This window comes from Thermobia domestica, chromosome 11, assembly GCF_964235325.1.
Source record: "Thermobia domestica chromosome 11, izTheDome1.hap1.1, whole genome shotgun sequence".
Classification (NCBI taxonomy): domain Eukaryota; kingdom Metazoa; phylum Arthropoda; class Insecta; order Zygentoma; family Lepismatidae; genus Thermobia; species Thermobia domestica.
In genome coordinates, this window is record NC_137464.1 from 169921985 (window position 1) to 169949127 (window position 27143).

At 35.7% G+C, this 27143-nt stretch overlaps 2 protein-coding genes across 4 annotated transcripts in view; one reads left to right on the forward strand and one right to left on the reverse strand.

Annotated features, from left to right (window-relative positions):
- The window catches only part of LOC145664554 (cilia- and flagella-associated protein 52), a 101169-nt gene extending 96800 nt beyond the window's left edge, over nt 1–4369 (forward strand). For both annotated transcript variants that reach the window (XM_081731321.1, XM_081731322.1), the window contains one exon: nt 3330–4369. In XM_081731321.1, coding sequence (XP_081587447.1) covers nt 3330–3695 — 366 coding nt within the window. In that variant the 3' untranslated portion in view covers nt 3696–4369. The remainder of the gene's footprint in view (nt 1–3329) is intronic.
- Atg12 (Autophagy-related 12) overlaps nt 1–27143 on the reverse strand; it is a 58811-nt gene that overhangs the window by 17856 nt on the left and 13812 nt on the right. The window contains exons 2-3 of one of the 2 annotated variants that reach the window (XM_081731323.1): nt 24987–25126; nt 14177–14596 (exon numbers count right to left, since the gene is read on the reverse strand). In XM_081731323.1, coding sequence (XP_081587449.1) covers nt 14474–14596; nt 24987–25126 — 263 coding nt within the window. In that variant the 3' untranslated portion in view covers nt 14177–14473. Of the gene's footprint in view, nt 1–14176; nt 14597–24986; nt 25127–27143 lie in introns of those variants that run through there. The other variant, XM_081731324.1, reaches the window with a different exon arrangement.

Below are 27143 nucleotides of genomic sequence, written 5' to 3' on the forward strand. Positions count from 1 at the left end.
ATCGTCAAACAGTCCCCAGGTGACCATCTGGGATTTTGATGAAATTTGGCACACAGGTAACTACATCCTTTGTAAGAAAGTCTGTAATGTTTTATTTTCCTGCCGCTACCTGTTTCTGAGAAATTGACTTAGAAGTTTGGCAGTCTGCATCGTGACTTGCTGAACACGCTGGTTTTTGTAAGTTTGTAAAGAGCAAGAACTCGGTTACTAATTACGTTACATGGGTCAAACTTTTTCTGCTATAAATATACACATCGTTGTAATGCAGTAATATGTGGAAAGCGGTATTACCATTTTATATTCTGATATATAAACTGTTAAAATCAGCACTTTTTTACATTACCGTTTATAAAGCTCATTTTTTAACATGTCACAGATTTCCTAGATAACACAACAAATGTCTGTGTTTGTGCACAGAACCTTACAGGGTAGTGAACTATATGCACCAGTAATTCAGAACTGTTAGCACTTTATTTACAGGATTTATGGGAAGTTAAAATTGGTATCATTGTAGAAACACCAACTTTTTGCATATTTTCAGAACCCTGTTTAACTATGTTGACAGTGAAATATGAGTATGATATTTTGGATGAATATTGCTACTTATGTAACAAATAACTTGTGTGAATTTCAAAACCCTGATGTATTTTCTTCCATTTTAAATCATCGCCTTCGTCAACAGGTGTCGGTAGTCTTTCAGGTTTAGAACGGATATGAAGAATGGAAGTAAAGAAGTACGTATGCGCCAGGTAAAATCATTTACACTGATTGAGCACTTGAAAACATATATTGTAAGACTATAAGAAGAAACAATGTGCCACATAATGAAATTGGCAGAGTACAATTGTTACAAAATAGTAGAGTTCTGTGGTTCAAAATTACAGTTCAGTATTAGTAATAAGAAATTGAGCGTTCAAATAAATAAAGAAACATGCATACAAAGTGAAAAGGAACATAATAAACCTGTGGAATAGGATAATTCCTATAGCCTCCCCTTGGATAGGCTACTGCAATGCAGGGTTCCATTATCAGTATAGTACACCACGAAAGGATGCACAGTTGCCTGGGATTTCTCCCAATGATGCTCGTGAACCTCGTCATGTATAACGAAAGTGTAATTTTCGGCAAAATCCAGTAAAACAATTAGCTCTGCTGTTTGAAGGGAAGTTTTTATATTACTCAAGTATGCGGCTTGAGCCTTGGCTAGGTAATGGTGCTGTCTAAGACTATGAATTCCCTGAGTCAATGTGTCACAAAACTCATTCACAGAGAGCTGTAGGATTTGTAATGTCAACCGGTCTGTGTGGACCTAGTTTTTAAATTTAACACAGTCATAACCATCAAGTAAGTGATCATCAAAACGTTTTACTAAATAATCTTCCACAGCCTTCTTCCTTCCACAGTTGCCACAGTAATGTAACCTACATTGTCTGCTCGTTGCGTCACACACTGCAATGTTCAGCAGTGTCTTGTAGCTGTGTCCTGATCTAGGAAGGGCATCGACCATCAGTTTCATATTTTGATGATATTGACACACACACACACTGAATGAGTGTCATTTGCCTTAACTGTAATGCACCACTTTGGCCTTAAGGCACAAAACTTTGCAAACCCAATTTGAAACTGGGTTTCTGTTAGCAGAATTCAACATATGTTTCATGTAGTAGCCTTTTTTGAATTTGAACTGTACCTTCATCTGTATGCACATACATACATTCTTTCATTTCAGGAAAGATTATGGAACACCCATCGCTTTCATAAATGAAACTACGTCATTCACTGTTACCTGGGGAATTATTTTCCGAGGCTTCTTTTCTTGAAGTGATAGGATTCCTTTCTCATCTTAAGTTCTTTGCTCTTTGCACTAAATAATCTGAGGTTTTCAAACTCTATGCAGTTTTCTGATACTCCAAGTTGCAGGAGCAATTGTTAAGGTTTGGACTTTCTGTTTATAAGAAAATGTTTTGTGATGTTTTTCTACAAGCTGCTGTATAAGCATAGAGAAATTAGCATATCTGTCACATGTCTTTTTAGTAGAGAAATGTAGTGCTGGGTATTCCAAGAGCATCTTCTCCTGTACGACATTTGTTATTTGCTTCACTTTTCTCTTGCTGTATCCTTCTCTGTCTCTCTTACTTACATTCTTCAGTGGTGAGCAGCCTACAGATTTGAGAGACACGTTTAGTTGCTCCTGGTGAACAGTGTGTGGTGTGTAGCTAGGATCATACTTATAATCATTATCACTACTGTTTCTGGAACTGGCACATCTAACACATGTTTAGCACAACTTCTGTCCTGGCACGAGGTTAACACGAAGCTCATTGATTTTGTCCTCATCCAGAGTGGAGAGGGACTCTGAAAGTAAAATTACTTCCATTCTCCATATCCGTTCTAAACCTGAAAGACTACCGATATCTGTTGACAAAGGCGATGATTTAAAATGGAAGAAAATACATCAGGGTTTTGAAATTCACACAAGTTATTTGTTACATAAGTAGCAATATTCATCCAAAATATCACACTCTAATTCAACTGTCAACATAGTTAAATAGAGCTCTGAAAATAAGAAAAAAGTTTGTTTTCTTGCAATGATACCAACTTTAATCTCCCATAAATCCTGTAAATAAAATGTAAACAGCTCTGCATTGCTGGTGCATATAGTTCACTACCCTGTAAGGTACTGTACACAAACACAGGCATTTGTTTGTTTTATGTAGGGAATCTGTGACATGTTAAAAAACGAGCTTTATAAACGGTAATGTAAAAAAGTGCTGAATTTGATAATTTATATATCTTAACATAAAGTGGTCATGCCACTTTCAACATATAACTTCATTACAACGATACATATATTTATTGCAGAAAAAGTTTGACCTATGTAACGTAATTAGTAACCGAGTTCTTGCTCATTAAAAACTTAAACAATCAGCGTGTTCGGCAAGGCATGATGCGAACTGCCTCGCTTCTAAGTTAATTTCTCAGGAACTGGTAGAGACAGAAGAATAAAAAATTACAGGGTTTCTTACGAGGGATGTAGGTACCTGTGTGTCAAATTTCATCAAAATCCCTGATGGTCGACTGGGGATTTTTTTCTAATTTCGGTGATTAGATATGGACTGACCCATATGGTGTTTGTAAACTTTCCTTTTTATGCGTCAGTGATGTATCTCTCAGGTTTGCGTGTGGACATAACTGTTACTTGTTTTTGAATCGAATAGATGTAAGTCTTTCGCCTTTGTCTCCGGACAATTTTCTTTTCTTAGTGAATTGTACGGTTACTTCTAGTACTTTAACAGCTATTTTTTTTTTTTTTTTTTTTTTTTTTTAAGGTGTGGAATTATGATGATGCGTCTACTACTCACGTTGGCATTGGGCATGCTAGTGTTTTGACAAATGTAATAATTTGTCCCCTATCCCAATATATAATTAGTGTTAGTGCAGATGGAGCAATTTTTCGGTGGAGATCTCCATTTGCATCAGAATTACCAGAGGTAACACAAATAGTACCGAAAAAGGCAGTAGACAATGGAGGAGGTGACGCATCAGGATCTAAGAATGTTGATAAAGTTAAACCAACTGCCAAGACTTCACGAAGTACAACACAGGTAAATAAAGGAAACCCAGGTGGGACGAAGAAATCAGATTCCAAGATTTCTCTTAAATCATCTAAATCCGCGACACAGATTCGTAAGTAATCTGTAACTAAAGCTTCTAGTAATCTTTATGTTCGTTATGCATGTATGTGAGTGAATGACATGAAATGGAGAGGGTATGTATGTTTGTGTGAAAAATCTTGTACTATGACCAACTTTATATATTTTGCTATACAATATTTAAAGCAGTACGTTCACAAAAGTGCCTAAAATTATTGATATATATTTGGAGTAAAATGTTTTAAATATTTTTATTGATCTCATTGTCATGCATAGACTCCTTATTTTTTGAAATCTCTTTCAAGGAAAGCGAGACATACTCGTGAGTATATATTGTAGCAATATTTTACCTAGGATGCATGCCTCCTAGTTGTTTAAACTTGCTAGTACATAGGAGTTCGTCTTAAAAGGACAATAATGAAATTATGTAACTTTAAAAAGAGAATATCTTGGAAAATACTTATGTAAATTATTGTGACAGTGTAGTTATAACATCATTTATCAAACAATTTGTTTCCTTAATTTTCTAGTTATTATTTGTTTGAAAGCAGAAAATGTCTATTTGTTAGCTAATTTTATTGTTTTGGAGAAAATGTTGAATCTAGTCAACTTGGAATATTGTAGCAATATTGCCTTGTATTTATGTGATTTCTTATTGTACATCTAGTCTGAAAAATTCTTACGAAAATATATTTTCATATAAATTTTATGCTGAACACTTTGTTTTATTTCTGTAATATTATGTAATTTAGCTTGTATAATGGCGACAAATTTAAATATTCTGAAAGTAAAAATCTAATAAAAACAATTTTGTTCTTAAGACAGGTTTCCTTAGTTTTATGTAAAATTGAAACTGATGTTTAAATACTCCACAGAAAAAATAAACGACTGAATGAAATACAAGGTGAATTAAAAGTCTTTGAACACTTTTATTTTGAAACCTGAAAGGAACATATAAGATCTATTAATAGGAGATGGCAGTAGACAGTGAACTTATAGGGTACGTGGCAATCATGGCCACCATCTTGAATACAACTTCAAAATTTAGTAAAGAAAGACCGGTGTAAACTCAGAAATCCAAAGTGTATTCGTTTCTTTCATATCTTCTAGGGTTTGCACGTTATGAACATAATGTTTGAAAAGTCTCATTGTTAATGGCACTTTCATATTGTTGCAATTTAAGATACCTTTGAGAAAGAAATAGAAGATATAAATCACCATAATTTCCGAAGAACGCAGTTCCAGAGATATTGCAGAAAACTACAACAGATAGCATTCAAACAGACATCTAGTATCAGAGCACGTTCGTGTACGTGATCGTCAAATTCCAAGAAATTGGCACTGTGGATGATAGGGTACGTAGTGGGCGCCTAAAGACTACCACGAATGAGGAGACAGTAAACGATAGCTCTATCATCAGTTGTGAAGAATCCCAAGTGCAGTACTCGTCGATAATATTTCTAATTTCTCAGTAGAATGTGATATCAGTCGTTCCTCCAATGTCCGAATATTGCATATCGATCACTGACATCTTTATTAGTTGCACATGCAAATTAAAGGATGACTCAGATCGGCAGGTAGAGTTCTGCATGTGGGATAGAAGCCAACATGAACTGAGTTCCTCATTTACGTGGCATGCTGTTTAGCGACAAGGCCTATATCTGTTTGAACTGGGAAGTCGATTGGTATAACTGTCAGTGCTGGTATGACAGTAAATCCGTCTGGGTTGATCCGAATAAGAAACATTGTCCTGCAAAAGTAATGACGTGGTGTGACACATAAAACACGTACATCATTGCTCCATTTTCCATCTAGATTATCTTAACGGCGCAACAGTAGTTGACGCTCCTGCAGGACCATGTTTTCTTCCCTTCTAAATCCAGACGGCAACTTTTCTTCATATTTTCAACATAGTGGGGTCCCTTCGCCACTATGGCATTAGTGTGTGTCAATGGCTCGATGCACAACTCCCAGGAAAGTAGGTTGGTTGCCATGGTCGCTGGGATGACGCCCTCACAATTCCTTGATTTCTATATGTGGGGCCATCTGAAGTAGATGGTTTATGCCGAGAAACCCCGTGATACAAGGCGCAGGAACGCATTTAATCGGACATTCTCCTGTGAGTGCAATCGGAGTGGATACGGCATCTACGGTTGTGCATTAGATGGAATGACCACCACATAGAACATGTGCTGTAGCGTGCCGTTGATAGGTGAATTTGAAACTTAATGTTCAAATATGCAAACCATACAACACATGAAAGAAATACACTTTTGGATTCTAGAGCTCGCTCACTTGATACGCTTGGTTGGCTGGCAACATGCCTTCTTTTCCATTCGAAATTTCGAACTTGAATGTCATGGTCGCCATATACTCTACAAATTCCGCTCCTCTTCCCCTCCCACATCTTCCTCCATTAACAGATTTCACATATTTCTCTCAGGTTTTAAAATGAAACGATGTAGGCTTTTTCCTCATCCTGTAGAAAGTACTTAATGATACAGTATGTGTTTTATAAGAATACCCAAGGAAGTTCTGTTCTATTGGATTTCATGTGGTGGCTCTTGCATGCGTTTCCTATACATTTTGTTTCCACGTATTTTAGATAAGAAAAATGACTGGTTGGTGCAGTTAAAAAGAAATGTCAGCGAGACAAGGTTGAACAAAGTGAACTGGAAACAGACGCTAAGAAAATGAGAAGTAGTATATATTAGGCATTTGGTAGGAATGTGAAAGATGAGCGGGCAGTACTGTATAGCGGTGGTGTAACAAATTTAAGAAAGGGCGATGAATCTCTCCAGGGCGCACCATATACCATAACCCATAGAGAACGATTAACCCAAGATAGCTACTGACGCCGATAATGTCAAACATGGGAGCAACGGAAGAAGTAATGGCGTAAGCAGAATTTGGTCAAGGGAAGGTTTGAAGCCTCACGTGCACATTATTTCAGGTGGTTTGTATACATGCATATTTTTGCAAATATCTTGCTCAAGGCGGGGCTTAAAACCCGGAATCCCTCCTTGCGTACGCCAGTGGAAGAAGTATTCAATTGTAAACCCGAAACTATTTGCCAACATCTCCATCATCTTGGGAAATTGTGTAAATGAGATGATGGATCTCACATGAGTAAACTGCAGCTCAAAGAACGAGGTGTCTGTTTCTTTGTTCTCCCAGGAAAAGATTCATTTTTGGACAGAGTGCTAACGTACGATTAGAAGTGGAATATTTGCGATATCCCACGGCTCCTAGTCATTGGTTGGCACCACACGAACCTACTCCCAAACAATCAAATCCATCACAGTATGAACATGTTTGGAAGACTACTAGGAATATCATGTATCGTGACCTGCTGCTTTCACGCCAAGCGATCAATGCAACTATGCACTCCTGCAATTTCATATTGTACATGAAAAATTGAAACCCATGGAATCAGTGCTTGTGCATTGCAAAGGCATTATCCTGTATTAGATCACCATGATATTACTATCAACTTGATTTACATGTATATCTTATTTATGTATCGTCTTATTCTCTGGACATATGCACCGTCGGATTATGATTCCTTCCATTCGCTAGACAATTTGCGGAACGACAGTTCCAATCCGCTGACTTCTATCACCGTAGTATCCATAGTCTACTTGCATGTTGAAGTAAAATTGTTGCTGCTATTGGAGACTATTTCTGATTTACTAGATAATCTTACTTCATGTTATCGCCCTTGTCTTTGCTGAATCGAAATCCGACGGAGCATTTAAGGGAAAATAGACGAAATGTTTTACCTCTACGTCTATTTCATTATTATCTCAACAACAGTTTCACTGCTGTACTTATAGCTTCACGCAAAAACACAAATTGTGGATTGATGTGTATACGGAATATTAATACGTTAGTTAAACACAACGGTAAATACCACAAAAAATAATGGACCTTCTTCAGTCGTTCTTACGGGTGATTAACGCATGAATCATGCGGTAATGAAACCCTTAGTATGACTCTAATCCCAAGTAAAAACGACTGTGTTTTACCTTTTTGTTGTTAAAAAAAAGAAAAAAAGCAGTGAAGTTATATTTGTGTTTCTAGTTCTGCATTTTTTTTTTTTTTTTTTTTTTTAGATCATCTTTAATCCTGTTGGAAACATTTCAACCAAAACACTAAACACTTGAATGGATTATTTATAACAAGGGTGTCAACATGTGCATTTTGGTATTATGTTTTAGTAGTTGAGTCTAAAATTGCTTTGAGTTTCTTTCCATCACCTTCTATTTCCAGAAAAGCCAGATTTTTAACTTTTTGCCTTTCTTCGATCCGCTATCAAGCCTACCAATTTACCTGCGAAGTGGTACCGTGTAACCGGCGTGATTTATCTTCTTGCTTCATTTGTTTGTGTACTGCACGTTTATACTTGTTTCTTCCTAAACGTGGATATCATCAGAATGTTATCTCGCAATTGTGTGAATTTTACGAACTTTTTCCTTATATTTGTGGTAGATATGTGATGAAGACGCAAAGAAATTCCCGAATTTGTAAACGATGCATACTATGCGTATTTTTGTGTAAAAATAGGGTACCAAGATTAAATATTGGCGCCACATACATTGTGGAAGGCTTGCGGTTGTAGATTAAAGGCACGAAAAATCTTACCATTCGGTATCCCTATGGTATGGAAACAAAAATAACTTTCATCATCACTATATGGTTAGCATATGCGCCTTTTTCTTCAAGAGACAAGGATTCAATTTCCAGTGGGAGCTCATGTGGTTCGGATTCACTCCACATCAATCTGTGGGTCCATGTCTCATATAGCCTCGCTGCTCAAGTACTGCATCACAAGTTTGTATGGGTGGCAGTTAAGGTCCATACGAAATATTGTGCGTACGGAGCGGTCAGAAATTTCAAGGGCACTAGTATGTTTACTGTAGATCACCGTGGACGTTGGAAAACAGTGACACACACGTTTAATATTCTCTGGAGTTCGAAGTACGCGGTTTTCGTGAAGATCTCTTCTTTACGGGTCAAGTTGTTTCCCTAAATTTCCTAACCTACAGCACTATATGGTATTGCGGCTTTGAACACTAGAATTCTGACGAATGTTTAATTGTCGGTAAAATGCACGCTGAGCAACTCTTTGGATTCCTGGAGCAAGTCTCCAGGATGAATGTTCCATGTTCTGCTGACCAACGCTCGATGGTGACTGAAATGTCATGGCGAGCTGGATACAATGTTACGGTAACCTCAACAATCACGTCCAGACAGAATTGATCTAAAAAAGGAAAGAAAAGGAGAAACAAAACTTCTTTAGTTATATCAGTCGTGAATACGGCTCTTAGGCATGGGAAAATCATCTGAAAAGTCTAATTTTTAAAAGGTAAGTCCGGTGCGTTTCATAACTAATTGTTGTAAGCAAACTGCTTTGAGTTATAGTTTACTTTGGACATAAAAGTCCATATGTGAAAGAATCGGTCTGGTCACAATTTCAATTTGAAAACCGTCAGGTTGTTCTGCCCGACCCTGTACTTTGTATTTCGTGAGCTACTACTAGAGAGATGATATTTTAAGTACATGGATATGAAGGTAATTTATACATAGCACACTGTGTATTTGTTTTTGTCTTTTACTTAAGGACCACATCATCTGATAATAATATTGAGTATGTGGACGTGAGGTTAGAACTTTCTGAATACCTCTCAATGTATATGCGAGCTATTCTTGGCACTTACTGGTGATAAAGTTTAATAATATACAGTTAACCGATGAATTATTACTTCAGTATCCACCGCTTTACTTGCAGTTTCGTGTACCTGGTTATTTCATAAATACTGTCAGATATTTTGACTGCCGTTTGACCATGCTGGGTATGAGTGAGTGCTGCCATCTGGATATTGTGGACGAAGTGGGTTCCTGAGCCGTTCATTCCATGGTGAGACGCGTGGCAGTGGGAATGTGTAACGATGAAGTGGGACGACCACGAGAATAGTGTTGCAGTCGTAGTGCTACACAAAGGGGGCATGCCACTACCATGGATCTTCGCCATCTGAAACATTTGCAAATAGTGAACGATTTGCCTAAGGCACCATGCAGCGTTACAATGAAACCGGAAATGTCAATGATCGGCAGCGTAGTGGCAGACCGCGCAAACAGTGAGGACATCACAGATAGAGGCACGAGTTTTTCGCAATGCGCGATAAAACGAAATGCGTCAGAATTAGGTAATTTTCAGTTTCTTGACGTTTTATAATATTCTATGTATGCTTTCATTGGTTTCCATTGCGCGATAAAACGCGAAATTGGCAGTTTTGCGCGAAATTTCTAACAATACGCGAAATTTCAAAAATACGTTTTCACTAAGTTAAAAACGCCAGTTTCCTGCTGACGAAACGGTAGAACGTGGCATGAACGGTGCATTTTGGATGATTCGGACATGGCTATAGAGAACATGTTGCGCGTTAGCTATCACCATTGCAGCTGGATGGGGAGGAGCCGTTTTAACTAGCTAACCAATGGCATGGACTGGTGATAAATTATTTTAAACGTACAACAATGAAGGAGGAAAATGTGGAAACATGTAACATGCTTATGTTTAATGCTTAAATGTAACTTGTGCCTATCTGTTTTTAGAAGACAGCAAAACTTTCCCACTCATAGTAAGTTTAATTACTAATTTTCCTTCAGTTTGATTTAAAAAATATAATTTTCTATAAGTGAAATTTACAACGTCAAGTGAAATATTCATTGTATTTTTTTAAAGATAATTAATGGTTTATTACTGGTGATCTATGAATGAAAGGAACAATTTTAAAAATGTCAGGAAATATCTTTTCCACAAGAGCTAAAAAATTCGAAACTTTATTTGAAAAATATGACAAAACGCGAAATTTTCAAACTCTTAGTGCGAAAAACTCGTGCCCCTACATATATACGCAGCACTGAAAGAATGAATAAATAAAAAAAGAAAAAACTCACCTTAGCCTGAGATAATTATAGAACAAATTAATGTGTGGATTATGCTTATAGCCTATTTGAAGTAAATAAGCGATTTTATATTTTAGAAAATACTTTCCCTGAATAGTGTGTTTCCTGACTCTGCGCCGCCGAGGGACGTTATCCCTCATACGTTGACGGGTTTAATGTCACGGTACTAACAGTAAATATGTAAATTCATCAGTAAAACTATTAATATTATTTCTTACATTTGATGGTAACAAAAATATTCAGTAAAATTTGGATTTCTAACAACAGTTCAGTCATTTGTTGCTACCCTTCAAATAAGCATTCTGTAGAACCAACACCAGCAATAGCGTAAAAATTGTCAAAATTAAGAAGCTTAATGCTCGGAGCTTCCAAGACTACGTAACGCTTACTATTTTAAATGCTGAATTCAAACTTCAGTATTAATGGAAGTTTCGATGTACAGTAAAGCAAGCTGCATTTTCAGGGAAAACCCGTCATGAAAGAAGTGTTCGGGAAATTCCCGCAATTGAACCCACAAGGCATCGGAGTGAATACTTCACCAATAAAACTATTTATTTCACGCTGGAAGATATTTAATTTCATTTATGACATTTTGAAAGGTTTACTTTATAAAATATAAATTATAGGCCTATCTTTGTTAATTGTTTAAAATTAATTTTCAGAAAAGAACCGTCTTGCAACAAGTGCTCGGGAAATTCCCGTAATTGAACGCACAAAGCATCGAAAGTGAACTTCAACACTAAAACCATTTATTTTATGTTGATGAATATTTATTTCATATAAGACATTTTGATGAACTATGTCTTTGTTTTAAATTAATATAGCTATTTGGTATTCATATTTGGTGAACGTCACTGAGGCTCCTGGGATGACACGATTTCGTTTGTCTGCCTGTACCACACAGTATTCAACTTTCTATCTTTTAAATTTTCAGGCTGGAGACGCTCTAAATTTTCTGTATAAATTTTGGCGGCATACCAACGTAAAATTACATTTTTTTTTTTTTTTTTTAAAAAAATAGCGGATATCCATGCTACAAAGGGCAATTCTCAGTCTTTCAAGTTGAAATTTTCAGAGTAGAAGCACGAGAGACTAAATTAGCTGTATATATTTTAGCGGCATAAAATTTCAAAATAGCGGGTATCCATGCTACAGGGTGCAATTTTCGGACTTTTTAAGTTTAAATTTTGAGGGTAGAAGCACAAGACATTTTAAATTTGCTGTGCCCAGTGTGAAACTACTGAGTACCACCATATTCTCCATCCAACAGAATTTTGCTCCCGCGCACAAGGCATGGTCAACACAGGAGTCTATGTTGGACAGGGCTGTGGTCCAATGTCCCAGACTTCATTTCACATCAGACTCACCCTCTAGCAACACCCTGATCTGAACCCGCTCGACTACAAACTGTGGTCAGTGCTTCAATCAATAATCCGCAAGAAGACACACTCTAATGTGGACTCCTTGAAGCGCGCCCTGGTCAAGACAGCCCGCCACTTCCCTCTCGACACTGTTCGTAATTCCATTGACGAGTGACCTGCCAGATTCCGGACCTACATTCCAGGCTCAAGGTAGACATTTTGAAAAGTGATTGGTCTCTTCATGCTACACACTTTCATGTGACATCTTGCAGAGGAATATCAATATATCGTCAACACTGTGTCTATGTTTCATTTCCAAACCTCTCAGAGTATTTATGAAATAACTGGGTATATACATTCAGGATTTACTTGTATTTTCCAACTTTTATCCATGAGAAGAGTTTTAATTGCTCGACAAAATTATTATATCGTACTAGTTTGCAATGGGTAGCTTTATTAATTATTATTTGAGAATCAGCAGTTTCTTTACATTTCAACGTTTTACTTTTGAGCCACGATATGAGAAAAGACAGTGTGGTGATGGTTAAAAAATCGAATTCGAGATTTCAACGGATTTACACATTTCATAGCCCATACATCTCGAAAAAAGTTATTTTTGAACGTATGTCCGTCCGTCCGTTCGTTCCGATGTAAACATGTTCACTCGCCTAGAGGCCATACAGTTCAATGTTCAAATTTTACACTGAAGGTTTTCGTAAGATTCTGTAATTTTTTCTTTCTTTCTTCGAATTTTTTTCCTACCCCGAACATACGAGCAGTTTACTAAAAAAAGAAAGTTAAAAAAGGCGATTTGCTTGAAAACGGCTCTGATGATTTTGTTTATATTTCACATATCAATATTTCATTAACAACTTCTTACTGTAGTACAAAATCATTTATCTAGGAAAAATCCAGAAGAGCTTAGTTTACTCTTGGGCTGAGTTACTCACGACTTCCTCAAAAACGACTTGGGCGATTTGTTCATATTTCTTCACTAACTTGATAATGTGGCGTAGCTCATTTACCTTACCATGTGGCACTACAAGTCCTTGTGAGCTTTTGGCCCTCTAAGCGATTAGCCTCTATGCGACCTTCCACTACACTGTAGTAGGGAGCGAAAAAGGCTACAATTCATGGGTGATATAAAAACAGAAAATTTGTACGTAAAGACGAAGAGGTAGTGGAAGACCGTGGGGCATGGAATCTTCTCAATTGCGGCAAATGAACTGCGAAAAATGGTAGAATACCTATGATGATGATATCTTTTTATATTCTTGGAGAAAATTATTGCAAGCATGAATAGATTAGTACGTAGAATAGATTTTATTAGTTTATGAACAGCCGTGACACAACCTGATAGTTTTCATTAAAGATGACACCTGGTCGAAATGTTACTTAATGCTTCATGAACAGTGTGCGAATATTCAGCTGAAGGGTGAACGTACTTAGGCAACTAGTTAAAGTACGCCACTAGTGAATTTTGATCTAGAAAACCAGCTACGACGACACGGGACTAGATATGCTGACCCCACTGATGCCTAAAAACTGAATAGCTGCTAGTTTAGACTGGAGTACCTTTACAAAGCTTTTCTCTTTCTTTTCTACTCTTGTACTCTATACATTTTGTTTGTTCTCCTACTTATATCTTTAAGTTTTCATTATTATAATTTGATAGAAAACTAGAACTATATCATACACGTATGAATGTTGTCACACTCCTATATAACATTAACGATTCCACAGATAAAATATTCAGAAAAATTAAAAGAATCCTAGATAGATTATATTTTCCTTTAAAAAAAAAAAAAAAAAAAAAAATTGAGAGAGATTGATGTATATAACTGTTGAAGGAAAGACTACTTACCGACAACTACCTGTACAGTAGTAGAATTCTACAGACCATTTTTCTTTCTGCTTGAACTTGAAATGAAGCACATACTGCAACAGCTATAAACCATGATCACGGACCAGTGGCGTAACTAAAGGCTTGGGGGCCTCCCCGCAGACAGCATGGAGTGGGGCCCCTTCTGTACGTCCCACTTCACGATTTGGGGCCCCCTTATGGCTTGAGGCCCTCCCGCAATTCGGGGTCTGCGGGGGCCTTATTTACGCCCCTGTTACGGACCTAAATATACGACCTCTATTGGCAAGTGTGTTCGTATTTGACTAAATTATAAAAGTTTACGGATCTTTTACTTTTATGTACAATATTATTCACAGCTAATACAAAAATTCAATTAACTTAATAATTCTTTTACAGTAGACTGTACAATGCAAATTCACATTCAGCAAATGAATTACATACATATATGTCAAAAAATATAAAAATATAACATTAGATCAGTCAAGCTCTTTCCTTCACAATATTTCTAGCATACGAACATTTCTAGTACGTGACACATAATTAACCAGTCATTGTATGTAGAAAAATTGTAAATCTATTCTGTGTGTTCGTAACGATATAACCAATATTGTTAAGGATTCTCTTCATCCCCATGCCTGTCCTTTACAGTAATGCAACACAAGTTTTCCATCAGTACCAAAGCATTCGTGCAAATTTTTGACAAGTTGATCTGGAGATGGCGCAAATGCCTGATTGACATACAAGAACTGAAAGAGAGACGGAGGTATACATTAGATTATTTGATGCTTCATTCTGGATAACATTTCTACACGTAAATTATTGCAAGAAGAAATTTTAAAATATCAAAAGGAGAAATATTTATATAAAATGGCATTTTGTGTTCAATGTAAGAAGACATATTTTTCGAGTAATTTTCGAAATAAGTAGAAGTAGCAAAACTAATTCATTTTAAATTGGAAAAACCTAAAGAAAATATTCTGCATCATTTTTAAATTTTATTATTATTATTATTTATTGTAACGAAACTTTCGTATGAAATATACGAGCGTTATTTACTAAATCATGGCATTATATCAAAGCGGACAAAATCCAAGGCCCACCAGTGTATACAGGCTGACATTTTTTATTATTTACAACGCTTTATTTTATTCAACCGTAATGATGATCACATTTTTAATCATATTATTCACTGACATATAACAGACAACACCAATCACATTTTACTAGCACCAAACACTAATTCCCTTAATCTCTAAACTCATTATATATTTACGATTAATAGGGGCACGAGTTTTTCGCACTAAGAATTTAAAATTTCGCGTTTCGTGTTTTATATTTCGAGTTTTGTCGCATTTTCCAAATAAGGTTTCGCATTTTGTAGCTCTTGTGAAAAAGAATTCTCTGAATTTTTACAATTGTTCCTTTTATTCATAGATCACTATAAAAATAAACCATTAATTACCTAAAAACAAAATACACGGAATATTTCACTTGACAATGTGAATTTCATTTATAGAAAATTATATTTTTTCAAATCAAACTGAATAACTAAACTTACTATGAATAAGAAAGTTTTGCTGTCTTCTGAAAACACACAGACACAAGTTGCATTTAAGCATTAAATATAAGCATGTTACATGTTTCCACATTTTTCTCATTTATTGTTGTACGTTTGTCACTTATCATCAGTCCATACTTGGAAAAAATCTCTCACAATTGGCATTGCTTGTTGGAAGCCACACATATGTAAGTGCATTTACAACAAACTTCAAACAATCATGGGCCATTCCACGCGAAAGTGAGCCTGAACCCAAATTTTCGAAAACTGTCAAAACCAATGCATTTTTACGTATATATGAAGTAAATTGAACGAAATTTACTTTTTCATAAAGAAAAACTTATTTATACTTAGAATTCACGTAAAATTTTAAGTCTGAGTTGTGAATTTGTAACATGTCAGCTGCGAGGATTTTTTTATTCTTGTAATTGGCAACATTTTACGGTATATTGTGCATGTTTGGCTGAAGTAACTTCGAGCTATTCAAGATGCTTCTTTTTGCTACAAGCTGCAGTTGAAAAAGTGTTTATAGGATAAAAATTGTTTATAATATCATTAAAGATATAAACGTCAACTTGAGTGTCCTGCCCGTGACAGAAAACTACCCAAAGTTATTGTACTGAATTAATAAATTTGTGAATGTGGTTCGTACTTAGTACAAGTAACAATTTGCACGTGTACTTCACATTTACCAAACTTTAGACTAATGCTAACAATATATTTCGATTTATTTCAATTTGAAAACTTGTCCTGCCCGTGACAGTGGGCATGCCACTGGTGGGATAGTTTGTGTACATTGGTTATTCATGATAGAAAATGATTCCATGTGTACTAAAATAAAGTTTTCTAAGCATGAACACTATTTACTTAAATAGAGGATTATCTATTACTGTCAGTATGATGTTTTAACGTAAAATAAGTGTCATATAAATATTATCATTAGCGTCACCTTTTTGTTCGTTTCAAGGGAGCAGTAGATGGGATTGGAGTACGTACAAAACGGCCAGTATGGAACTTTGTGAAACAAAAGAAAGTAATTGTAGAATGTGCTGCTGATTTCGTAGCAGCTTTAAGCTCTTCGTTTCAAAATATATCTGTTTTACTACTATCATCAGCAGAAATTGAAAAAACAAAACAAAAAAAAAAAAAAATGTTTTGAATAAAAGACGGGAAAATGCTCTTGTCAATTGAATGTCCCCAATCAAAACAGTTTTTCCTGCAATTTGACAGCGAAAATTTGGTAGTTCGTCGAACTTTTAAACCAGAGCTTCATCCGTATAAAATCTTTAAATTTCTAAAAGACTTTTATTCAGATTCTGAAAATGATGATTCCGAAAGCCATGAAGCTATCCTGAGCGACGACTTAGGATTCCATGTTAACAAGGCTTGCGTTAGACCAGCTGTTGAAGATATAACACAAGGAACATTTTTGTTGATGGAATTTTTCTCTAGTGGACAGAAAAAGAAAACATAGACATGCAACTATCGCACAAAGCCCAGTGGAAGAGGACGAAGAAGTGAAGGAAATTCGTATGAAAACCTTAAGCGATTGCGGTAAAATTTTCAAGACTGATGAAGATGTGTCTTACGTGCATTTCGATCAAATAATACCTTTGATACCAGCAATGCTGTGCCCCGGGGGAAGAGGGGCGAGCGGGGTGTAGGCTCCGGGCGTCAAAGTAAGGGGGCGCAAAATTCAGGAGGAAAAATTATATATATATATATATAATGGAAGGAAAACAGTATTGAAAAGTGCTCAAAATCAAGGAAAAGCAGGGTTTATTTTTAAAAATATTCTTACGCGTCGCGCCAACCATGGTGACGCTTTGCGGCTGGTCTGTCGATCTCACTCATATTTACAGGGGCGCCGTAGCGACTCGTCGTATACTCTCGCCCCGGGCGCTGATTTTCCACGGCACGGGCACTGGATACCAGCACCTATTTTATATACTGTTAGATAGTGTTTTGTACGAATTTCCCTACAAGGTGGGTGTAAATGGGCAAATAAACCATTTCCTAAAGTGTAGGTGGTGAGAAATAAGTGTACGACATATTATTATTTTTATGTGATAAAAGCAAACCTCAAGTAAAGTAAATATAATTATTTGTGTAAAATGCTATAATAGAACAGCAGAAATTGACTTATTTTCGATTTTATTTCAGTTTTGAAATCATTCTTATTGAGATGTTGTGTGTTGATTCACACGGTGTCCTGCCCGTGACAACCATGTGTCCTGCCCGTGACACAGTAAAGTTTAGTTTATTCATTAAATAAATATTTGGCAAATTTCTCTTATGTGAAGTTTGTTAAAAAATTTCATCATTTATACATTTCCGTTTAAATAAAAACATTTTAACCTAAGAATTCACAGAGTTTTGTAAATTCACTTGGTGTGTGGAAAGTCACTTCTCTTTTTTGTCCCCGCCCGTGACAGATGTTTAGGAATTAATATTTTCTAGTCTAAACAGAAAAAAAATACTGAAAACATCAGCTAAATATACTCCTAAGTCTGTACTGCTCATATATCATACAATTAGCACAATTTATATTGTACTTTTAGAAATATACAACTTTAATGCATCAAAAATGTAGTGTAAATGTCCTGCCCGTGACGATGGAATGGCCCTCATCACTTTTTAAACTCCCCACCCAGCTGCGATGGTGATAGCTAACGGGCAACATGTTCCCTATAGTCCTGCTCCAATCACCCAAAATGCACAGTTCATGCCACGTTCTACCATTCCATCAGCGGAAAACTAGCGTATTTAAAGTAATGAAAACGTATTTTTAAAATTTCGCGTTAGATCGCGTATTGTTAGAAATTTCGCGCAAAACTGCAAATTTCGCGTTTTATCGCGCAACGGAAACCAATGAAAATACACACAGAATATGATAAAACGTCAAGAAACCGAAAATTACTGACGCATTTCGTTTTATCGCGCATTGCGAAAAACTCGTGTCTCTAACGATTAACTACAATGATATGACACATAAACCGACTATTTTATAAACAACGACGACGGAAGAATTCAACAATATACTTTAGTTTTTATCTTCAAAACAATTACTAAATGCTTTCTGTCCCAACCAATTAGAAGGATAAACCAAGAGACTGTGTGGGGGGAGGCTATCCTCCAAATACCTTCTCTTCTTATTCACTTTCTTACTTTTTCATCATAGGGCGACATCGTTAAATCAAAACTCGATTTATCCAAATCTGCAATAAACCCACCGAAGACATCTGCATTATTGCGGAGTACAATATTTCTGGGTATTTATTGGCCATCAATATCATCGAAAGTATGGTACCAATATTAAAATTGAAAAGACCCTAGAGGTCATCATTTGTTCTCTTGTTTACTCTTCTTTGTTAGCGTTATGCCTCGGGTACTCCGATTCTAATGGTATTTGACTCGTTTCGATTTTGTTTCAGGAATCTTCACTTTGGATTCCTTACATGTTAACGGTAAATTCTATGAATTCATGTTGAATCACCTGGGTAAGTGTCAGAATATTCTGACGTTTGTTCTGTCGTGTATATATTTATATATGGTATGTTCTGTCATGTTTTTCTCTCTCTCTCTCTCTCTCTCTTTTTTTTTCATTGGCACATACATTTCATTTACGTTTTGGTTTTGGTGCTAAAAATAACAGATTTTTTGCAAAATCGCTCCAAACTCCATAACAAACACACTATGATGCACTTAGCAAGACAGAAAGCCGTGTGTCGCAATTTTTAAAATTAGATTTCTTCATGGATAACTCTCTCTTGGAACTTTCGTAACTACTTATGGAATTCCAACAAACGTTGCTTTTGTAGCGCTGATAACGTATCTGGTAAATCATCTGTTATCTTCGTGAGAAACCGTAAGCTTCTTGTCGAGAGCTTCTATTTGTTATGCAGTGGCTAAAGCCTACTTTTATAACATTACAGCACTAGCTTTTATAACAAAAGAAATACTGACCTAAGCTTCAATACACTGCATTTTAAACTATAATGTATTACAATTTCGGATATCCATATCCTTCATCAGACACTATATAGACACACTTCATCACACAAATTATACTTTAAAATACAGTATGTGTTGAAGCTTTGGTCAGCATTTCTTGTTACAATATCCAATTTAAAGCCATGGATAGTGTTATTATACTAGCTTTTGATAGTAAATAATTACAAGTTCTCGCAATTACATAATTTTAAGCAGTATTGTAAACTTTACATATGTTTATCATAACTCCATAACGACTTGAAATATCATAGTGCTGTAAACGGCAAAATTATTTGTTAATCCATTGCAAACCATACTAGTACCTACATACGAAACTTATCTAACTAGGGAAGGTCGCGAGGTGTTACTCTGACTTCATATCGATACTATGTTCAATCGACTCGTTTTTGCATATGAAACAATTACGCAAACAGAGAAATCCTCTATCCTCGATTACGAACGTTAAAAGTTCAAAATTTAACAGATTTTGCAGAAAGTTTGAAGTAATCATTTCTTAAGATAGACGCTTCATTTTTGGTATTGGGAGGTTTTCTTGGATGTCCAGCGGCAAAATATATGCAGTTTGCAAGATAAGGCCTCTTATTGGGGAGTAATTATTCATATGTAAAAACGAGTCGATTGAGCATATATCGATATGAACGCAGAGTAACACCCCGCGGCCTTCTCTAGTAAGTTTTGTTCCTAAATACAGCCTTTCAAAAGTCAAATTTTCAATCTCTTTCGACTTCGTTCTCCTTTATTCGAAAAAAAAAAAAAAAAAAAACCGCCATATCACGATCATGGTATCAAACACCAAGGTACTTTGGATGATCATTGCTCCGTCCGTCTCAGTTGAGCTGTTACTTCGATAGAAATTTCCAACTTTAGATGTTTGTAATACTGTAGTGTCCTTAGTTTGCAGCATTCAATAATAAATGTTGTAAGTTTTCGTTTAGCATATAATTTTAAATATGTAATAATCTAACGTAGTTCCATTTAAAAATATTAAACTTTATATTGGGTTGGCAACACTGTTCACCTTTTGGTATTGCAGAGTATATCAAATGATTTCCCCTTATTGATATTTGCTTTGTACAAAATTTCAGTATTTTCCATCTCTTAGTGTCAAAAAAGCTCACCGTGTATAGTTGGACTTTCTAGTACCTCTCTTAACGTTTGATAAATTTTGTGGCCTATTATTAAAATGAAAATACTCACACATCTACTCCGGAAGATACTGTGGGCAACCTTGCTCTAATTTTTCAATGTAAACGTAAGTATTATCTTCTTGGGGTTCAAAGACTTCAAAAAATTGCAGTTGAATTCTTTGTTCAATCATCGTTTGTGTCTTATTGTATTTCTTGTCGCCAAATTAATAAATTAAAAAAAAAATGTCGGGCAATATTGTATACAAGCAGACATTTTATTATATACTACTAAGGCTTACTTTACTCAACTGCAGTGACACCGATTTTAATTCATATCAGCTAATGACAACAACAAGAAATAGAAAATTGATATTTCCATTGCAGTCACTTATTATTACTAAGACTGGAGACGGTTTCAGTACGAAGTATCTAGTTTCTTTACATCTTCTATGGAGTGTTAATCTCCAACGACTTTACTGTCCAATTCCAATAACTATATGTAGTCCTGTCAAAACCTTTTGATTCAAATATATTCTAATTTTTCTCTGTATCAAGATTTAAAAAAAAAAAAAAATGTATAGTTGTAGATTAAATACACAACTCATAGGAATAATTTACACAAGCATGTTTACCTGTTGGCTTGGGCGGTCTTGGTATTCGACGAGCTGTGGATATGGCGATTCCTACATTCTTAGCGTCATACCACAGATCTCTGCGTTTAATCGAAGCTCTCCTTCCACAGGGTTATTGTTTGGACCCAGATGGTTCAGTTCAAGAAGACTCTAATAAGTAGGCAAGCTTAGCAGATACAAACCTCCCAGAAATTAGCAAAAAAAAAAAAGTGTTATCAGTCATCTTGGTATACACCAATTGCATGTCAATTACATAATCATTTGTTACAATCTGTTGTTGTTCCGGTAGATAAAGCCAGGCTTCTTGCTGCCTCGTCTCCCGAAGCGGGTGCATGGTTAATGGCGATACCTTCTCCGCCTTTAGGCCTTCATTTGTCAAATGAAAGCTTTCGAATTGCTATAGCCTTACGTTTAGGCTTAGCAGTTTGTGAGCCTCATCGCTGTCCAGCTCGTGGGGATGAGGTTAACCAACGTGGCCTGCATGGCCTTTTATGCATGAAGAGCGCTGGTAGATTCGCCCGACATTCCTCTGTAACTACAAGCCCTCAGCTGGATTTCCTTCAATATGGGAACCTTCTGGTTGCTATCGTTCGGATGTTAAGTACTCCATTTTTCCAGAACGCTTATGAACTATGATGTCACATTATTTCATAATGATCTCTACTGAATCAAGTGACGTTCAAAAAAAAAAAAAACACGCATGTACCAGATTAACGTATCTTGTAAAATCGAGCTGAACGAATTTCAGCAAATAATACTTTCTTTTATTAGTATTCTAATTTAAATATTTCATAGTTCAATATAAGATAATCCATAAATAGAACATAATGAAACTTCGGATACGCCACTGATGACAACTTTGACTATTAGAAATAAATTAAAATCACACACAAGAACTTATAATATTACTATTTGAACTAATAACATTTTAATAATGGAATACTACCCTTAAACGCTATTTATGCACCCGTTTTATAAATTTAATCGTATACGTTCCGATGACTCATTATTAAAATCATCGGTCACACCTGTTAAGAGATTTTTACGTTGGTTCGTGGACTCAATGGTAAAGTTTTCAGTTTTTAGCAATGGTATCACTCCAGTAACTAAGTCACTACGAAAAGAAAACGTGTTTAATCTGCTAATACTGTAATCTGCTATTTTCTGTTAATATTACTCAAAGACATTATCGATCTTAATAATCTTACTTCAAACTATTCACATTATAACCACGACTACTGTGCAATGTTTCCTTAGTGTATTTAGTTCGAAGAATCTCTGAATATTCGATCTGGAAGGAATGGAAGGAAATACTTTTACAATCCACTAATATTAATTATGTGAAGTACTTTTCAGTACGACTCTGAGAGATATGGTTGCTCAAAATCATCTATGCTGTAATCGTTACTATGCAAAAGTTTGTTCAATGTGGCTCAAATCTTACGAATTATCAATAAACTCCAACGGTACTCTCTTTGCTCCTCCAAATCATTAGAGACTGACGAAAAGAGTCACCCTAACGCAGAACATTCGCTGGCAGCATTGTCTAGACTTAAGTGTTCAGTAGGGAGTAGGGAGACTTAAGTGTTCAGTACATTCATTAAGATGTATGGGAATTATATACTTATACTAATAAATAAAAATAGTTAGTTCCCATACATCATAGCCACACTAAACACTTTTTCTTATCTAACTCGTGACAATGCTGGCAGCTGGCAGCGAAAATTCGAGTTTAATATGAATTTTTATACACCTACAGAATATATGTGTGGAGAAGCAAAGTGAGATCATTTTTAGTTTATTGGTAAGATTGCTCTTCAAGCGGTTTACATTATCACGCATTACGAATTACTTCGATCAGGAAAGAAGTGAAATATCTTCAGTCTGCTAAAGGATCAAGCTGATTTGAGTTTAACGTTCCTTTTCAGCACAGACGTTATATGGGACAGGATAAAAGTTTAAAGCTGGATCCGAACAAATATTTGGGTTTGTATCAGAGGCAAATGTCCCAGCAGGAATCGAATCCGAGACAACGCGGACAAAAAGTACGTGGATTCGCAAAGAGAAAACACTTTAATCTACTAATGCTAAGTGTATATGACAATTTTTTTGATCAACATTCCTCAGAAAAATGATCTATCATAACTATCTACACTATAACAACTATAACAGATCAAAGTTTGCTGAACATAGTTCAAACTCTTTTGGACTAGTTCGATCAGGAAGGAATGAAAATACCTTTAACCTGCTCTGCCATTATTCCTCAAGAACATGATCAATCATAACCATGTTACTTCAAAATACCTACAGCTCTACACCATATCCATTATTACTGACATAAAGTTGATAGTCATATGTCAAACAATCTTGAAGAATCCAGGTTATGACAAAATGTAAAGTGTATGCATAAGAACTTCACTCGCTCAGATGATTATTCATCAAGGTAAAACGTACTAAATTTCTGGCCGTTCATCTTGTATGAGGAGTAGTCTTAAGGTTGTAATACCACCTCAAAGAAATTAAGTTACTTAACGTTTTTCGTTCTTTCTTTGTAGGTACATGTCTGTAGTCCTGGTACATGGAAATTCCAGCGCCACAGTAACATCGTACGCCGCTAGAGAAGCCAAAACAAAATGGCGTAGTGAGAGAAATCTGAATGACTAAGAAGTGGCAGATCATCTCTCTGTGAATAACCAGGAATCGCGAGAGAAGTGGAGGCCTTGGTGCTCGCAAACCAGCGTATCACAATAAAGCGATAGTGAAAAAGCGAAAATTAGTCATGGATCAGTTTTCAATTTCTTGCACAGCATTTTCCACATCATAAAGGTCGCAGCCCGCTGGGTTCTTCGACTGCTCACATGCATTCAAAAAGCGCCACCAATGGAAATGTAGCAGCTTGGAAAGGCCAATCCACATTATGTCTTTAAACACCTAATCACCATGGATGAGTGCTGAGTGTACCGCTTTGGCCCCGAGACAAAGAGCAGTGGATTCACCACCGCCAAAAAAGGCGAAAACTCAACCATCATTGGGCAAGGTGATGCTGAGTGCCATGGTGTGGCGGTAACAGATTATGCAAACCATCACAGAAGCATACTACTGAAATCTCGTGACAAGGTTACGGAAGGCTATCAAGACGTCGAGGGAACTTGTCCAAGAGGATCTTTTTGCTCCACAACAACGGCCCAGCTCATTCTGCATAGGATACAGTCAAATATGCTGCTTCTTTGGGCTATTAAATTTTGCCTCACTCTCGTATTCTATTCTTCAGACATGGCACCCAGTGACTTTTTCTCTCTTTCCGTAGCATGGCAGGCATTTCTGGAATGGCGATGAGGTAGTTTTCCAGGCGGAACGTTTCCTGAATAACCAAAATGAAGACTTCTACAACCAAAGTCGCCGCCAAGTCATCCATCGTTGAGAAAATGCTTGTCACATTGAAGGATGAATAGATAGAAAAGGATTAATACCATCACCAAGTTTCATGGTCGCAGATTGATTATTTTGAGGTGATAATTAAAACCTTATGATTACTTCTCGTAGTTTTACCTGTTTTACCTCACTTTATTACGCGAATGCTCACAAACGAAACTACGAAACAATTACATCTTACTATATTTTATTATTTTCATTTTCTTAAAAAAGTTCTAAAGGATAAGAGAATAGAAAAGTGTTTCCGACCCTTGAGATTTCCTCGTTTACATTGACTGAGCATTTCCTTCACTTTCTATTGAGATAACCTTGAAATATCAAGTTCCAGACAGATACAAATATCACCACTCTTTTGAAACACACAATAACGTACCAAACTTTCTGTGGGATCCATCTTCAGAAGGTTTTTCTTCATGAATTGTATTATCCACCCTATTTCCTTCTCTTGTTCAACAAACCATCTTTTCTTTTTGATAATCGGTGCGTCTCCAGTTGGCTTTAACAGAATTTCAACTGAAAAAAAAAAAATCAAAATACAAATATCTTACCATATAAAATTAACGAATCTTATGTACACTTCGGAAATAATAAACTTTGTTTGTTTGGAGCATGACATCGACCTGCAGGAATCCGAATTACATGCAGTCTTCGGTAAACGAATTATAGGAAAATAAAGCATAAATAAGAAAACTAATGTTAATTTCTTTAAATCGCCACGAAGATGATTGTATTAAAGTTTTTTTTATTATTATTATTTTATTTTACCGAGTTACCTTTACTTACAATAAATGCTCACTGTAAGTGGATATTAGTTATGCCAGTTCAGATCTCAAAGAATCGATAACTATTACAATTACTAGTTTTCATTTTTTAAAATATTCTATGGTGAGAAGTAAAAAGGATATAACAGCTACGATAAAAAAAGAACTGAGTGCGTTGCTATGAAAAGATCATAAGGTCATTAGATCTAATTGCGATAAATGCAGTTTGTATATATATATATATATATATATTCGAAATATTGGATAATTCGAACAGAAGTCCATTCCCTTTGAAAACTGTATTGAAAACAATAGTAAAAAATCGTGGATAAATCGAACTTTTGAACCTATGTTTTGGATAATTCGAAGTAAATACAGTTGAATTTTTTTAATGTTGGACAGATGTAAACAGAGAAATACAGTTTTAACGTGTTTTCAGTTATCCAGATGCAGCCATTGGGAAGAGTAATACAAAAGATAAATAGAAAATCTATGTAATGATAAAGATGAAGGTGAGTTGGGGAAGAAGTAAAGATAGAGAACGTGTGCCAATCTCATCTTGTTTTAGAATTGGTTGAAAATTTCAGATGAATTATTGATAAGGTCAAGAAAATGTTATTAATATCGTGTTCCACGCAATACATGAAATTCAATATTTATTGACCGTACAAAAATAATCAAATTTAAGCAAATGAGGTGTACGACTTCTTCAAAGTAAGAACAGAATATTCAAATTGTTACTGATGTTTAATTGTTGGGGCTATTCAATGTATGTTGTAGTGTTGTACGTAAATATATTTTCCATTGTACACGTAGTTTGAATTATGTGCAGTCAATGTCGTTTGTTAGTTTGCGGTATTCGATCATGCAAATAATAAGCTGCTTTAAAGGTAAAGTCTACACCATATGAATACGTTTTTGATGCACAGTACTTTGGTTTGTTTGTTGTTATATATGTGAAAATGAATGTTGTTGGATAATTCGAATATTGGATAATTCGAAGTTTTTTCGTGTCCCCTTGGACTTCGAATTAAAAAGAGTCCACTGTATATATATATATATATATATATATATATATATATATATACATACGAGGATCACTGCAAAGTCATGGCAACTATATTTTTCCTCGAAAATGGTGACGAATAAAAAAATTCAGAAATATGCACAATGAAGGTTATTTCATATGTAAACATTACATGTAGGAAGATGGATGAACACACATACCACCATAAAGATATAGCACGAGAGAATCTCTTTTTTTTTTTTTTTTCGTCGTTTCAAACTGTAATGTTTTACTGTAAACTGCAACAGTGCACAATAGTACATTACAAAGTACGCAGTGTGTGATGGATTCTTTGGAAGACTACTTGGAGGGACTCTAAGATGTCTGTTACGTGTTCCTGCCCCGTACTATTGTGTAGTGTTGCAATTGACAGTAAAACACGTTTGAAACGACAAAAAATTTTCGTCTTTTTTTCTTTCGTGCTATATGTTTATGGTGACGTGTATGTTCATCCATCTACCTACATGTAATGTTTACGTATGAACTAACCTTCCATTTGCATATTTCAGAATTTTGTTATTCGTTACCATTTTCGAGAAAATAAATAGTTGCAATGACCCTCGTGTATATATATATCGCGTCGTGACCTTCTGGTAACGAAATGACGTACTAGTTGAACAGACTCGCCTTGAGACACTTTTAAATGGAGAAAAATTCGTATAGTTTCAATTATGTCTTTGCCATCATCTTCGGAGCGCTTTGA